The 17,075-nt window shown below is 41.1% G+C and overlaps 1 protein-coding gene across 1 annotated transcript in view; it reads left to right on the forward strand.

The window, feature by feature from the left end:
* Positions 1–11,988, forward strand: part of DNAH8 (dynein axonemal heavy chain 8) — a 130,334-nt gene extending 118,346 nt beyond the window's left edge. Inside the window, exons 84-89 of the mRNA XM_035110511.2 lie at positions 1,029–1,189; positions 3,121–3,277; positions 7,535–7,687; positions 7,780–7,969; positions 10,090–10,211; positions 11,701–11,988. Coding sequence (XP_034966402.2) covers positions 1,029–1,189; positions 3,121–3,277; positions 7,535–7,687; positions 7,780–7,969; positions 10,090–10,211; positions 11,701–11,988 — 1,071 coding nt within the window. The remainder of the gene's footprint in view (positions 1–1,028; positions 1,190–3,120; positions 3,278–7,534; positions 7,688–7,779; positions 7,970–10,089; positions 10,212–11,700) is intronic.
* The last annotated feature ends 5,087 nt before the right edge of the window (positions 11,989–17,075 follow it).

The following is a 17,075-nucleotide window of genomic DNA, read 5'->3' on the forward strand; positions in this document are numbered from 1 at the left end:
CTCAACCCTTGTAGGAGCAAATTGCTCACTTGGGACTCTCCATGGTACTGAAATGCCTGCTCACTGGTTCCTGGCGGTGGGTGGGGCTTGCGGGCTGGCGTGGGGCCCGGCATCATCCACACCAGTGATCTGCACGGCAACACTGTTTTTCCCCACTGCAGCAGCCAAGGGGGCGGAGCCTCAGGAGCAGATAGCGCCTGCTAAGGCTTCACTCTAGTCTGCTCCTGTGGCTTAAAAGGGGCAGGAGCTGATGCTGGCCATGCAGTCGGGCCTTGGAGTGTCCCCCACCCAGCCCTCACTCCAATTGCTTCCTTCGTTACAGACTAAGCTTTCTCCTTCCAGGTTCATGGGCGTTGCTATGGTCGGATGATGGTTGCTGTCTTTCAGAGCCGGGAAGGAATTTTCCCTGCTCTGCAGGTTTTGCCTTCCCCGTAGCAATTGTCACAACTTTGGCAGTTTTAGGCCTTGGGCGGAATCCTTTCGTCCAACAATCAACAAAGGGGTGACGTGGTGACTTACCCTTCTGCGGCGGCAATATCAGGCCCCCATTAAAGGGGTATTGAGGGGAGTTTCTGTCCACAAGCACACTGAAAACTCCCCTCTGCAACGTGGAAAGGGAGCCAGCTGTGTAAACACACACTTTGCAGTGTTCCCATATTCCTGACTGACCCTGCCATGCCTCAGACCTCAACACTGGGCTGAGAGGGATATACGCCCAATGCCGAAGCCAAGGTTTCCTACATCTGGAATTCAATAAAGTTGTAGCCAATTGTTAATCCCAAAATATCTTGTCTGTGTTTTGTTTTATTTAATTGAGGGCTGGCTCTCAGGGTGGGGGTGGGGGGACTGCGCCTGGGCACACAACAACCAACATTCTTCACTCTGTGAGCTTCTCTGGATCAGCACAGGAGGACTTTGCCAACATTTGATGGTTTCTGCTTTCTGTCCTTGTGTACCACATTCTCAACAATCCAGCTCTTAATTCTTAACAACCTTAAAATTTTAACCCCCCCCCCATTTTTGTATAGGTCTGGTTCAGTGAGAAGATGTTTGAGAATACCTTCTGTTTTTACACTGGTTATAAAATACCAGTGTGCAAAACTCTGGAACAGTATCATGATTATATTTCAACTCTTCCGTCAATGGACAGCCCAGAAGTATTTGGTCTTCATCCTAATGCAGACATTACGTAAGTGTTGTTTTTTTTATAGCAAATATGGAAATTCTTCAAGTTTTTCTTCAATCACTTTAAAAAATATATTCTAAGTAATGAAGTATACTGGAAATCTACAGTATTTACATATACCAGAATATTTAAGAGAGCCTTTCTGGACTTTTCCAAGATTAAGGGAACAATCCAGCATCATGCTGGTCTGTGGGAGGGAATTAAGGGCAAGTCCCATTTGCAAAAGTGGAAGTTGGTTGTACAAGTGCAACATCATAATTGGATATTACCCTAACTTAACACTTTTAAACATTCCTTTAACAATTTTCAAAATGTGATTATCCTATGAACAGAGAGCTTTCCCATTTGCTCTAACACTTCTAGCAACACTTTTATTCCCACTCAATTGTATTAAATAATTTGGTTGACATTAACACAAGATGAACTTAGATTAAACAGATTTCAAAAAATGATATTATTTCATTAGTTCTCATGAAGTTCTTTGAATTTAATGATGGAATTTCAATCTTACCTGATAACTGCATTTTGAATGTTATCTTTTATTTAGTCACTTTTCATCCTTAAATACCTGGCAGGTTGTTGTTATTTTCTGCTTCAAATACTGCACATCTGCTACAGGATATAATTAGTCATCATAATATTTTATTAGTTTTTTCTGTTATTCCTATGATTCAGTCGTAAATTATGCTTTAGGCAATATGCTCACACTTAGCATTTCTGTGATTGTTAAAATCTGGTCAAACATTTCAACGGCATTATTAACAAGTTTTGAACACTCAGTTATTAAATGTGATATTTACTTTTGGGTTTCAAAAGTTTTACTGTAGAGGACAGAGTCTATTCCTTAAATTACTTCAGAAAGGCAGAAGTGAAATCTCAGGGGGAAGTGCCCATATCTGAAGATTCATGTCTAAAGAGCTACGGCTTTGACATTTTGTATTATATTACAACACGTATTATCGTTTTGACATTTCATTATTATTCAGGTGTAAGCATGCCTCCTGTAATTATATCCATGTATTTCAAAAGTAATGTGAGAAGCAGCCCTGAGGTATAAAAGAGCTTGAATCATAGAATCAGAGTGGGAAGGGACCACAAGGATCATCTAGTCCAAACCCGCGCAATGCAGGAATCTTTAGCCCAATGTAGGGCTCGAACCCACAACTCAGGACTAAGAAGTATAAGTTGCCTGTGTAATAGCATGCCAAGCACTGCTCTCATGAGCTCCAGACATGTGGGGCTGCCACTATATCACTCGAAATGCTAATGAAACTATCAATGCAGCAGATGTATTTGTTTGTATATTGCTTTATAGGCTGGGATTATCACACACCATTGGCATCTCATTTAAACCACCCATCAAACAGTTTTGGGAGAAAATGCCCAAAGAAGCTGCAAAGTGGCATTTTAGGTTTTGAGTACTGTAGTTGGTGTGTTGCTGCTCTGGGAATGCACAGCAGCTTTCAGGGATGAATTTCCTGAAAGATCTCCGCAAGAGGCAGCTTGGCATTTTTTTCTTTCCCTTTCTGAAATGTACATGAAATTCACTGGTTCTTTTCCTCGTAAATAAAACTGAGTCTTTTTAGCATAGCATAGCATAGCATAGCATAGCATAGCATAGCATAGCGTATTGTGGACTGCCAGAGAACAGCTATTCCTAGTAGCAACCAGACATCACAACGATAGTAGTATGAGCCTTTGGAGTCACAATGCCTTCCCTTCCCTCTTCTTTTATGCTCAAATTGAGGAGGTTTAAGCAGGAGGAAATAACAGGTTCTCTTAACTGCAGGTATTGAGAGAAAATAAATCTGTTATCAAAATAGTTGCAAAAGTAAAATACTCTTAACAAAGAACTGCAAAGTGCAAATTTCACGGGCCCATTTCCTAGCAACAAAACTAATATTCTGCTGCATATTATTGAAAATTCCTCTCAGGTATCAAAGTAGCACAGCATCTGATGTCCTGAACACCATTACCAATATTCAGCCAAAGGAAAGTGGAGGTGGAGTAGGGGAAACCCGAGAAGCTATTGTGTATCGATTAGCTGAAGATATGCTTGAGAAGCTGCCTCCCGATTACATAGCACATGAGGTGACTGTTTTTAAATTCTACAAGAGAATTGCAGACATGGGAATACTAATTTTTTTGAGGCAGGGCTCTTGAGACTGATGCAGTGTCTGGGTGGTGTAGAAATCGGCATGTGTGGTTGTGAACAATACCAAACACACATGCGTGCAGTGGATGCACTAAACATCCTAGCAGCTGTTGACACTAAAGGAAAGGTAAGTTGCAAACAACAAGCATAAGGTCATGATGGAGAGGCAGAGCTCTGCAAAACCAGAACTAGATCAAAGGACTTAAAAGAGGAATTGGTAGCTTGTGAGTTGATATAAGTCATACCTAGGACAAGCTGCTAAGTGTGGAACTTATGAAAGTATAACCTTTACATGCTAGAAAATCCAGGAAAACATCTACCTTTTCTAGGCAGAAAGAAAAAAAGGTAGATGTTGGGCCAGTTTAGAAATAATGACCTTGTTGTGATAACCCTGGGTTTAGTAAGCTGTCCACATGCTCCTCCTCCTTCATTAGCTCTTCTCGTCCTAGTTTAAACAAACCATGGTTTTCCATTACACACCAGCTGGCAGACTGGTTTAATGTCGCCTTTTTAATCAGGTTATTAAATCTAGATCTGTTTTATGTTTCAGCAGACCCAGTGCCCAATGGTTAGAACACTTGATAACATCCCAAAATATACATGTAAGCTAAAAAGACCAAACCAAATAGTTGCCTACAGTTCATCAGACAAATCAATGTATACCTGATGAAGGATTTGGAGTTAAACATGGTGTTGTTCTCCAGGGGTAGAACCAGGCTGGGGTCCATCCTAATTAGCTGCCCGGGAATGTGGGCTTTTCCTTGGAGCCCTACTCTCAGAGGAGGACAGGGCTGGGCACCATTGACCCTTGCAATGTATTACGCCTATGAGTTGATTGGACCTGGTATAAACAACAGGACCTGGCCTTGTCCTCTTTTCATTGGTCAATAGAGAAGCATTTGTGAGTTCTTAACACTTCAAGGGCCAGCTGAAGTGATCACTCTGGAAGTTACATCTCGGAGATCCTGAATCAGACCACACACACACACACACACACACACGCCTATCTAGTTTAGGGGATAGCCACTCATAACCTCAGCTTTGAAGTTCTGAAACGTTTCCATTAGATTAGAACTTAAGATTTAAGTTAAAATAAATTGCTTCGAGTATTGCTTGTGACTTGAGTGTGAGTAGGTCCTATGATAGATTTCTGGATCTTGCAGCATCTTAGGCAGAACAGTAGTTCCAAGGGACTACTCTTCTAACAGGCAGCAGCTGCTGGCTGATTCCCAAAGATTTCAGTCAAAGCTGCTAATGAATTTTGTGCTTCAGCCATGATCCTGAAAGACCTCTTCTATTGAAAAGTAAGATATATAGAGCTGTGCTAATATTCTTACAGCTGTGCTGAGCTTTTACACACTAGAAGTAAAAGGGGAAGTTTCACGAACCTGTCCTGCTCTCAGTTGCTTTATTCCCCAGTTTGTAGTTTGGGTGCCATTTTTCTTTTTTTAAAAAGGGGCATCTTCCTAAGGTGAGTCTAGACATTAAGGGAACAGTATGACCAAACTGCAGGAGGCAGTGGAAGACAGGAGTGCCTGGCGTGCTCTGGTCCATGGGGTCACGAAGAGTCGGACACGACTAAACGACTAAACAACAACAACATGATGATAATGTCATGTCATCACATAGCCTGCCAAATTTGGCTGCATGATGATATCATGAAGCCAAATTAGAGTGAGGACAATGTTTTTACTCTGAACAAACCTTTTCTTCTATTTTGCACCCCCCCCCCCAATTCAATAACTAATAATAATAATAATAAATTTATTTATTATTTATACCCCGCCCATCTGGCCGGGTTCCCCCAGCCACTCTGGGCGGCTTCCAACAAAACAGAAATTCTAAAATACAGAAATCCATCAAACATTAAAATACAGAAATCCATCAAACATTAAAAGCTTCCCTAAACTTAAAAGCTTCCCTAAGACTGGGGTAAGGGGCTTGTTTGTAAAATGCACATACCTGTTTCAGCTTAGTCCTAAGTATTCTGTTATAGGGAATCCTGTAAGGTTACATAAAGGGAACATAAAGGTCCATGATGCTAGAAGAGGAATTTGGCTGGATGTGTATCTAATGGCTGTACCTTAAGGAAAAATTATTAGCTAATCAATTTCCAATGAGAATTGCTCCCTTGATTCTATATATCGCATCAAAGGTCATGTGTATCCCCAGATTACAGTAACTTCAAACAACTGTACATATTAGCAAATAATTTTCTCTTTTTATAGTCAAGATGCTGCAAACATTGGCCCATTTGTGCCACTTATTGAAAAACCCAATGGATTCTTCAAGGGCAATGCAAACAAAAAACAAAACAAAAAACAAGTTACAAGATTAATCCAGAAGAAATATGAAAGAGTAATGATGATATTAAAGTTGTAATTTCTCCTTCCTTAAAAAAAAATCCATAAAGCATTTGTTTCTTAAGTATAACACAACTTCACGGAGGCACAGTACTTATTTCTCAGAATTTAATGGGTATACTCATTGTCCACAATGAATAGCCTACAAATCTTACATAAAGCATGAGAATGCAATAATTGCATTCTTTCCACTAACTAGATAGTCATTCCCTTTATATATCAGTGCTTAGATGATCATAAAGTCTACTGATTTAGGGTACAATCCCTGAAGCACTGCTCCCTGGGCAGTCTCCATTGAAGTAAATGGTGACTATATAGAACTTTACTCATCATGGGGTAATGGTGGGGGGTGGGGGGTGGCGGAGGAGGTTTGGTCTCTCTTCTAAATGCTGGAGAGTTCAAAGCTAACGTGACAAAACATTGCTCTTTTTAAAAATGTTGGGGTAGCGCAATCGTAACTGGGACTGGCTGGAGGAAAGCGCCATGTGGCAGATCTGCTGCCGCATCACAAGCCAGTCAGGGCACAAGGTGTGCCAGGGGTCTGTGCATTTTGTATTTTTCCCACGGTGTCAGTCCCTAGGTGGATCTAAGGGACTTTGACCCAATGGACCCAAAGCTGCTGGTGCCTCAACCCACTTGGCTCTACACTACATGTATGTTGCTTCTGTGTGTGCGCTGCCTGAGTTGGTATTTTCCTGTGGTTACTTTACATCTTTATACTGGACCAGTCCTCTCCCTGTACACTTTGCCTCTGTCCCTTATTCACTATCTACTCTCTAGTTTTCTCACCCCCCCCCCCTCCTTAATTTTCATCTTCCAAGAACTCCTACTTCTGCAACTAATTATCTGGTAGCACCTGTGCCATTGGTTCCCAGGTTTGATGTCTTTTTCTTGCAGGTGAGCAAGTTGGCTTTGACTGGGCAATATTTTTGACAAAACTGTTTTTGTCATAGCATTTTATAAATTCTATTTGTATGGCTGTTTTTTAAAAACAGTTTTCAAAGTTCTGTAATCTGCTTCAGGGTGAAGCATTATTTTGTAAAAGATAACTTTTTGCTACACTGCAATTTCAAATTGGTTCTAAGTGACACTGACTTCAGAATTTTGTAACAAGCATGGGCGTGGATAGATAAGAGATCTGTGTAAGTGATTTGTGTAATGCACCTGCTTTTTTGTACTTCCAGTGTGCCATCCAAAGGGGAGACTTTGTGAGCTTAAGCCACGTTTGAGTCTTATGCATCTCTCTGCAATGTACACAGTGAGAGGTCACAGCTCAGTGGTAGAGCACATGCTCTGCACACAGAAGATCCCAGGGCCAATCCCTGGCATTTTGGTAAAAGAAACTGCAAGTAGCAGTCTAGGAAGACCTCTGTCTGAGCCCTATCAAAGCAGAAACCATCAGTGGGGCTTTGTCAGCTCGCACCACTTGTCGTGAATGCTGTACAACAGGCATAGGCAACCTTCGGCCCTCCAGATGTTTTGGACTACAATCCCCATCATCCCTGACCACTGGTCCTGTTAGCTAGGGATCATGGGAGTTGTAGGCCAAAACATCTGGAGGGCCAAGTTTGCCTATGCCTGCTGTACTGTATCAGAAGACTGGTCTCTCGTTCATATGAGAGCTGTGGGGAATTCAAAACCTGTGTTGGTCTCAGATGGGAGTGAGATGATTTGTGAAGAATAAGATGCCTTGGTACCTGTTATGTTGGCTGGTACCCCAACCCCAGCCCTGCAAATCATAAACGGAAATGGTGCAAAATATAATTATTTTCCTAGTGTTACTTTAAATGCTTTATTGACTGGATTACTTTCTCTTAACTTCCTATTTAGGTGAAAGCCCGCTTAGTAAAAATGGGACATCTTAATTCTATGAATATTTTTCTTCGTCAAGAAATTGATCGAATGCAAAAGGTTATCAAAATAGTTCGAACCAGTCTAAGTGACCTTAAGCTCGCCATAGAAGGAACTATTATTATGAGTGAGGTAACGTAGTCCATCATTATGTAAGACTACTAATTTTAAAACTAATGCATCTCATATCAGGGCCACTAATTTTTTGTTTTTAATTTCTTCAGAATTTAAGAGATGCACTTGATAACATGTATGATGCTCGGATTCCTAAACTTTGGAAACGTGTATCTTGGGATTCTTCCACACTTGGCTTCTGGTTTACTGAACTTCTAGAGAGAAACAATCAGTTTCGCATCTGGATTTTTGAAGGGAGGCCTCCTGTATTTTGGATGACTGGATTCTTTAATCCTCAGGGTAAGAATTAGAAGGGTAAAATTAACTGTATATTATCCTGCATTTAGCTACAGTTTAATTTACTCTGCTGTAGTGAGATTCTCATAGAGGGTGGGGGAAGGGATCAAATACATTCAGAGGCTCCCCCTCCCCCAATTCTACAAAGAAAATTTACATTTCTAATATGTATGTAATAATATGTATGTAAAGTATGATAACTGCTCACAGCTTCTCTCAAATTGATACAAAAGTAGCTGTGATATCCAAAAGACTGTGGTGTCCCATAGGACATAGATACAAGTTCTTCTAAAACTGCAACTTGTAAACATTTTCCCTGTATGACCTCCACTGTAGGATTTAATTTTCTGGAACCAAAATAGAATTTATTGTACATTCTAGCAAGTAATGTCGTCTCTCAGATGGATGAAAATCAACATGCATACATTCTTGTCAAGCATTTCTCCATTTTTGGCATACACCCTGTTAGCAAGACAGCATTTCATCATGGGCTTGCATGGTTGGTTGCATGCCAATTTATTTTCCCATACTGTCTTGGCAACCAGTTTCTATTTACCAAGGGACATTTAGGCTACTATTCTATAGCCACTCACCAGGAAGGAAGTTAATGGGACTTATCTTTTTAACAGACATTTATAGGATTGAAATGTTAGATATTTGCAGAAAAGTAAGGGGGAAAGAAGTAAGTAAAGTTGTAAGACTGGGGAGAAAAAACAGTAAAATAGAACAATTTGCCATTTTCTGTGCTTTAATGACTATCTTATACTGAGGTAGACTGATGAATGTCACTGTGTAATTTCTAAACAAAACTGATTAGCTTCAAAGAACAGGTAAAAACTTCAGAGAATACTGTATTTTTAGCTCCATAAGACACATTTGCTCCTCCTAAAAAGTAAGAGGAAATGCATCTTATGGAGCGAATGCATGGTCTCTGGAGCCGAATTGCCCAGGGGCAAAAGGCAGATTGTGCTTTTTTATTTTTATTTTAGAAAGAGCTATGCTAAAGGCTAACAAGAGGGAAAGAGGATGTTGAAAGGAACCTGCTCAGCTGCTGATTGCAAGAGATCGGGGAGGGAGATAAGGGACGCTAGCTCCCTTCCCTTCCCGCCCCGCCCCCTTGCCCAGGCCTCCATTGTTGAATGTTCTGCAGATGGAGGCTGTTTGTTTCCCCAGCGACATGTGACTGGCTGATTAGATTATCTGTCTGGAAACTGTAGAAATGGCTCCCTTTCCTTTCCTAAAGAAGCTGCAGAACTGTGAGTTGAACCCCATAAAAACAGGATTTCCCCCCCTTTGCAAGGTAAGCTCAACAACTTTGAGCTGATCCTCAAAAATGGAGCTTTCCCCCTTTGCAAAAAAGCAGCACAACTGTGAGCTGACCCCCCCTCCCAAAACGGGGCTTTTCCCATTTGCAAAAAAAGCTGCACAACTTTGGGCTGATCCTCAAAAAAATGGAGCTTTCCCCCTTTGCAAAAGAAGCTTCACAACTGTGAGCTGTTCCCCGCAAAAAACAGGGCTTTTCCCATTTGCAAAGAAGCTGCACAACTTTGAGCTGATCCTCAAAAAAATGGAGCTTTCCCCCCTTTGCAAAAGAAGCTGCACAACTGTGAGCTGATCCCCAAAAAACCAGGGCTTTCCCCCTTTCCTCCTCTAAAAATTAGGTGCATCTTTTGGTCAGGTGCATCTTATGGAACGAAGGTACAGTATTTGTTTGGCAACAATTGATTTAAATTTTGAGAGCATTTTGGTTCTTTAGATATAAAATACAGCAGTGCTTCTTTGCCTCTAAAGCCCATAATACTTTCAGTCACAGTGAGGCCAATACATGGCTTCTTTTGATTACAGTTTCTGGTTTTTCAAATCCTTAATATTTGCTGTAGCCACTAGATGTTGTTACTATTAATTCACTAATAAATAACAATAGTTGTAGCCTATAGTTCCACTGTTCTTGCTTTTCTCATTTCTTCTTATTTATTCCATATATTTTGTTGGTAATTTGCTGCTGAGAGTTTTAGTGTGCTTTTTTATACCATGAATGCTTTAACCTTAAAGCACTGCAGCCTGAAGACAGAAAACAGAAAATGTTGTATTTAACTTGCCTTGTTTTTTCATCCACTTTGAAGGTTTCCTAACAGCTATGAGGCAGGAAGTGACTCGAGCACATAAAGGATGGGCTTTGGATACAGTAACTATCCATAATGAAGTGCTGAAACAAGCTAGAGAAGAAATTACAACAGCCCCTCCTGTATGTGTGACATATTTATATTTTGGCATTAATTTCAGAACTTACTCATAGGAGTTGCATCCAATGAAATAATTCAGCTTGCTCAAGGACTTCCACTTGTGTAATGGAACTTCTCTCCCTCTCCTCCCCCCATGCTCAACAGGGTTTGACGAAACCCAGAAGCACTGTGCAAGTGGAAGTCCTTGCACAAGCAGGATTGTTACTTTCTCTCTCTTTTTACTGGCTTGATAAGAGCCTAGAAGCAGCCTTTTCCATAGCAAGCATGGAAACCTAGACTTCTAGCCTAGGTTTTTAAAATACCATCTGCTAAATAGACAGACATAAGAACAGAGTAATTTATCCTCCCTCCACCAACCAGCCTGCTGCATTTCTGCAATGGTTATGGAGAAATAGACTTTCCTTCTTCCTTGACTAGTACTGAAACCAAATGGGGTGGTGCGCGGGGTGTGTGTGTGTATTAGAGTATTATGTACCCACTTGCATGGAATTTCATGAACTCACAGTGGAATTCCTGGTCACCTATTATTAAATACATGACTGTGTTATATGGTAATGAAGTGGTAAAACTATTCATTGTGATCCTTACATTTTACTACACCATTGCTTGTGCCTGTAAAAAAAGCAAGGGTAGCCATCATGTTTTGGACTACAACTCCCAGACCATCAGTTACATTGCCTGAAACTGATGGAAGTTTTATTCCAAAGCATCTGGAGGGCATCGTGTTGGCCAACCTGATATAACTATTTGATATTGATCATATTATAGAATCCTGATAAACCTGATAGGCTAAAAGGTGAAGAAACATTGCCCTAAAAGCATTTTTTTCTAGGTTTATTAATCCATAATTAATACACACACATACACACACATATCCATATACATATACATATATATATATCGGTGTGTGTGTGTGTGTGTGTAATTATCACACTCAAGTGTTTTGTTTATTTCTAAAAAATATATATCTTGTCTTCTCCCTACCATGGAATCCAAGGCAGCATACAGGTGGTTCGGGCACTAGCCAGACCCAGAGCCATTTGGCATCAACAAGGTGGTGGCCTCATGTTGCTTTCAGACCATGAAGGCACAGTAGCTATTTTTAATCTGCTATTTGGGGTTGGAAAAGATTCCCTACCCCACCCTAGATAAGACTTGCCGAAGACCATAGAGGGTTTAAAAAGAAAAAAGCAAAAAGCGACGAGCTGTTTGCCCTTCCACATAGCAGTCCAGGACTCCTGCTGTAAGACCTACCTGCTGTTGTGCCTTAAAACAGTTATTTTGTCTTTTTGGTGAGCTCAATATCTTAACATTTTTCATTCCCATATGGTGCAATTTCAGGAACTTTGTGGATCAATTTTTTATTACAATTTCAAACTTTGCTAATTATGCCACATCTTATATTGAATAGGTTAAGTCAAACAGTCATGTTGTAATTTTAAAAGCAGACACTTTTCTATGCATAATAAACATCAAATTCTTTTCACACAGGAAGGGGTATATATTTATGGATTGTACTTGGATGGAGCTGGATGGGATAGACGTAATAATAAACTCACTGAATCAACTGCGAAGATTCTTTTCACTGTGCTTCCTGTTGTGCATATATTTGCGATTAATACAACTGGCCCAAGAGACCCTAAACTCTATGTTTGCCCCATCTACAAGAAGCCAAGGAGAACCGATTTGACCTATATTACTGCAATCTACCTAAGGACAACTGTCTCTCCAGATCACTGGATACTGAGAGGAGTAGCCCTCCTGTGTGACGTCAAATAAAGCTTGATCCTTCGATTTTGACAAACACACTAAAATAAGATGTATCAATCATTTAAACTTTATTATTAAAGGGGTACACAAATTGACTTTTTCATTATTAACTATTCTCTTCCCCCATAAAGTCCCATTTGCTTTATAATTTCCAGCAATTCTACCTTGTACAGTTATGCTTTAGTATTATGACTTTTGTCAACTATATTAAATTTTTCTCTTGCCAAACTGAAAAATCTAGTTTTGTGTTTTAATTTCCCCAGCTTTCCACTTACTTTTTTATTGTTAGTGGAACATATTAGCCTAGTTAACTAAAAAATTATGCTGTATTTAGATTTAGTAGCCCACACATTGGGAAGATCAGTGGAACCAAACTGGCACAAATCCAAGTACCCTATTTTGACTTTTTTGTGAATCAGACTGCCTATCAGAAACTGTTGAATGGATATAAATCTTTACCATAATACAAATTGTTAATCGGTTTTTTTTCCTCTGAAAAAGACAAACCACTTACACCAACATGCTTCTTTTTAAGCAAATTTTTGCTGCATTAAAGACAATGGAATTAAGTAAAATGAAGTTAAAGAAACGGTGGCTTAAGTGAGCTATTCATCACAGTCAACATAAACAGGATAATGGTTGATATTGCAATATATTTGATTGGGGAGATTTCCTTCTCAGGAACTGCCCCCATCCCCTCTGCCACTACTTTCGGATGTGTTTACTGGAGATCAAAAGCTAACAGTACTGTACTTGGCCCAGCAATAGTATTGTGCATACCTTTGATAGTCAACAAGAAACATTTCCTTCTAACCCAGGAAGAACTTGTCAGATACCAGAATGCTTACCAATTATAAATGCTTGTGGGTAAATGCTATTCATTTGTCATTTGGATCCTTTGAGAGTCAGCGTGGTGTAGTGGTTAAAAGCGGTAGACTCATAATCTGGTGAACCAGGTTCGCGTCCCCGCTCCTCCACATGCAGCTGCTGGGTGACCTTGGGCTAGTCACACTTCTCTGAAGTCTCTCAGCCCCACTCACCTCGCAGAGTGTTTGTTGTGGGGGAGGAAGGGAAAGGAGAATGTTAGTCGCTTTGAGACTTCTTCGGGTAGTGATAAAGCGGGATATCAAATCCAAACTACTCCTCCTCCTCCTCCTCCTCCTCCTCCTCCTCCTCCTCCTCTTCTTCTTCTTCTTCTTCTTCTTCTTCTTCTTCTTCTTCTTCTTCTTCTTCTTTGCTTTGAAGTTGGTTTGGTGATACAAATTGTGTGTGTGTGTGTGTGTGTGTGTGTGTGTGTGTGTGTGTGTGTTTCCAATAAATATAGAACCAAACCCAGAGTAATCTAATGCCAATAGTCACATATTTATTTGGGGGGTGGGGGGAAAGAGTTCTTATTCATTCTGAGATCAATTATTTCTCTCTTCTGGTTAGTAAAAAAGAAAAAAAGGATTTTGTTCACGGCACTGTGAGGACACAGAGTTTAAGTACTGTAATAATCATTAAGTGACTGGGTAAGATGAGGCATTTATTATTAATCCTAATGCAAAGTTTGTTCAGAATTCACCTCTCAGAGTCTTAGGGCAGAAGAAATCATTCACTAAGCCGCCAGGGTTTGCGAGTCAAGTGGCTGATTGTCATTGCACTCAAACACCTGTTCACTTCAGTCAAAGAAACAAGCAGTAAGTAGGATGCTTACTCCACAGGAAGCCAATTGCAGCTAGTAAGTCTTTCAATTTACTTGAGGTTCACCTTTAATATATAAAAGCAGTCTGACAGGCAGAGGTAATATCCAACCCCCCTCTGGAATCTAACCAAACTATATCAGATGTGGTTATGCAATGTTGTGGAAACAGCCAACCAGGGAACCTGTCACTGCTCTGAGGTTTGTGCTCCTCATGCAAAGGAACTGCTCTTTAATGCTGAACACTAGAAAAGATACAGGGAATCTTCACAGGATGGGTGCCTGGTAGCGGAGATAGAAAAGCCCCCTTCTCTGACATCCTGAAGGACTGCTGCAAGTCGATTTAGACAGTACTGAATTAGATGGATGTTAGGAACATATTAGGTAAAGGTAAAGGGACCCCTGACCATTAGGTCTAGTCATGACCAACTCTGGGGTTGCAGTGATCATTTCACGTTATTGGCCGAGAGAGCCGGTGTACAGCTTCCAGGTCATGTGGCCAGCATGACTAAGCTGCTTCTGGCAAACCAGAACAGCACACAGAAACGCTGTTTACCTTCCCCGCTTGGAGCGGTACCTATTTATCTGCTTGCACTTTGACGTGCTTTCGAACTGCTAGGTTGGCAGGAGCTGGGACCGAGCAACGGGAGCTCATCCCGTCGTGGGGATTCAAACCACCAACCTTCTGATCGGCAAGCCCTAGGCTCTGTGGTTTAACCCACAGAGCCACCCATCCACTTGTTTCTAAGTCTTCCCTTTTTTCAGATATCCTGCTGCTCCAAAATGGCCTTATACTATGACAGTTCTGGAGCTGGCCTGGTAATTTCCCACCCATTGGAATCAATAGGAGGGAGGGTGGGGTCGACCAGAGGAAAAAAATCCAAAAGCACAGACTCTTCTTACCTTCCAGCCAGGCTGCCATGAACATTTGGGGCTTTGGTTCTGGCACTGGATAGGTAATTGCCTTATACAGAGACCATTGGTCCATCCAGCTCAGTCTTGTCCACACTGACTGGCAGTGGCTCTCCAGGGTTTCAGGCAGAGTTCTTCCCCAGCCCTATCTTGAGACCCAAGGGATTTAACCAGGGACCTTCTGGTGCAAGGCAGATGGGGTGCTCTACCAATGGAGTTCAGTCCTTCCCCAAGGAATTCCCTCCCTCCTGTTAGAATTGCTCAGTAAGTTGTAGGAGAAGCTTGTGAATATGAACTGACTTGCTATGGGCTTTAGGAAATGAGAACAGTATATATTTCTTACTGAGATAAGTTCTGAGATATTATCATGCAAACAGGATTCTCCCGCGTGCGAAGCATTATAAACGGCACCATCTACAACCTTAGGGGACTCCCCAATGCTTACTGAAGTACACACTTTAAAAAATAAGGGAGGGAGGGGGAAAGAACCACAAAAACCACTGAGGACTGAGCAAGATTGTTGCATGGGAGATGTGTGCTTGGAATGCAGTATCCTGGAACAGGGCATGGCTGGCTGGAACCCTGAACATTTTGTTGCAGGCTCTACTTGTTTTTGTAGAGCACTGAATTATAACTGCTGCCAGGCAAACATCACCTGGCTATAAAGGAAAAATGTTCTGACTTCATTTCCGATATACAAATTTCAGATCTCTAAATGGTCCCCCCCCCCCCCCGCAGCTTGAAGTAACATGCTCTGTGGCTCATAAGTCTTGACTTCTAAGCCAGGTGCAATAGCATTTAGTGAGCTCAGGGGGCTCCTCTGTTTCTGTTTCCAATTGTCTCTGTAAGAAATGAACTTAAACACATCTATCTGCTACTGCTACAAATGTCAGTTTTTAAGTGTCCTAAGAGGTTCCCCCCCCCACTTATCAACAGCAAATCAAGTACCCCTCAGAGCCCCAAAGAATTGTAATTTATCAAGACCCTTGGTTGTCCTTTCTGATGTTGTTCTGGGCAACACCTCCCCAAAACTCAATTTAAAGCTGCTCTTAAAAGTGGAGTACAGATTTCCCTATAGTAAAAAGTCATCTGGAATAATCCCCTTGGAGGTTTTCACAGGGTTCTGCAGGTCACAGATGCAGGAGATATTTATGGCATTTACTACTTGAGTAAAGCAAGGTAAATGTGCAACTTCTTTGTATTTGATAGGTCAGATAGAAAGTGTCGAGTCACTTTCTGGAAAGCTTTTGCCGCAATACCTGAGTCCAACCCTTTTAAACTCTGCTTTAACCGGAAACATGAACTGCAAAAACCATGGGCTGACACAAATGTTGCAATTTTTAAAAATGAGGAAAATGATGTATGTATACCATATTGCACCTAGAATTTCTCTAAGTGGTTCACAAATTATAATGTGGTGCACAATGCTTAATTTAAAACTATGCACAATAATTCCAAAATCAATAAAAACCAACAGACAAAAGCAATGGCAATGCCGAAGCTCCAAAATTATAAGGTAAAATAAAATGGAAAAGGAACTGCAAAATAAATAGGGCTTTACTTCAACCATGTAAATAAGCCTACAAATGTTTTTATGAGCCTGTGGTTCCATGCTGGATGCAGAGAAGAGGAGAGAAATGCAGGATCCTGGCCTCTATGAAGGCTAGTGGAAAACATTGTCTTCTAGCAAACATGCTGGTAGGGGAGGGACAGAAATGAGGGAGCCGCAGCTAGCACAGAAGCCAAGTGTACTGGTGAAGTAGGGATAGAGAGATCCAGCCCCTCCTCCATGTAGCAATCCTTAGTTTCAATTCCTGGGATCTCCAGTCTCTGTGTGTGCATCAATAATACTGGGCTAGATGGTGCTATAAGACAGTTCCTTATTTTAAATGAACAATTTGGGGCCTTATTTTATGGAGGCCCATAGCTCAGTGGTAGAGCATCTGTCGTGCATACAGAAGGTCCCATATTCAATCCCTTGCATTTCTAGCTAAGGCTGGGGGAGGCCCTGGCCTGAAAACAGCCACTGCCAGTCAATGTAGACTACACTGAACTAGATAGCTGCCTATCGCTACTAAGTGAGTTGTTAAATATAAGGCTGCTTTACTCCCTTATGCATTAACCAGCACCATGGTTGTACACCCCTTAGATACCTCTCTCCCTCTTTTCAGCATGTACTAACTTTGGTGTACAGATCCTGGCTTACATCAAACCAAAGCTCCCCATAACATCCATAATGTTGTTTAACAAACTAGATTAGCCAGGATTGGTTCTCTCTCTGATCTGATCCTGGCTTCTCATCCTGTCTTCCTAACTGACATTGATACAGAGTTTCCCAGGTTGGGCAACATGGGGAAGTATGGCTTCATGGGGAAGCTAGTACACTTATTAGGGGATGAAAGAGAAAATCAGAGGAGAGTTCATCTGTGGTTCCATAAACCATGGTTTATGAAGCTCTGGATAAATATCTTAACATAGTAAATGGTTGTCCCGATTATAAGAT

This window comes from Zootoca vivipara, chromosome 3 (genome assembly GCF_963506605.1).
Source record: "Zootoca vivipara chromosome 3, rZooViv1.1, whole genome shotgun sequence".
Classification (NCBI taxonomy): domain Eukaryota; kingdom Metazoa; phylum Chordata; class Lepidosauria; order Squamata; family Lacertidae; genus Zootoca; species Zootoca vivipara.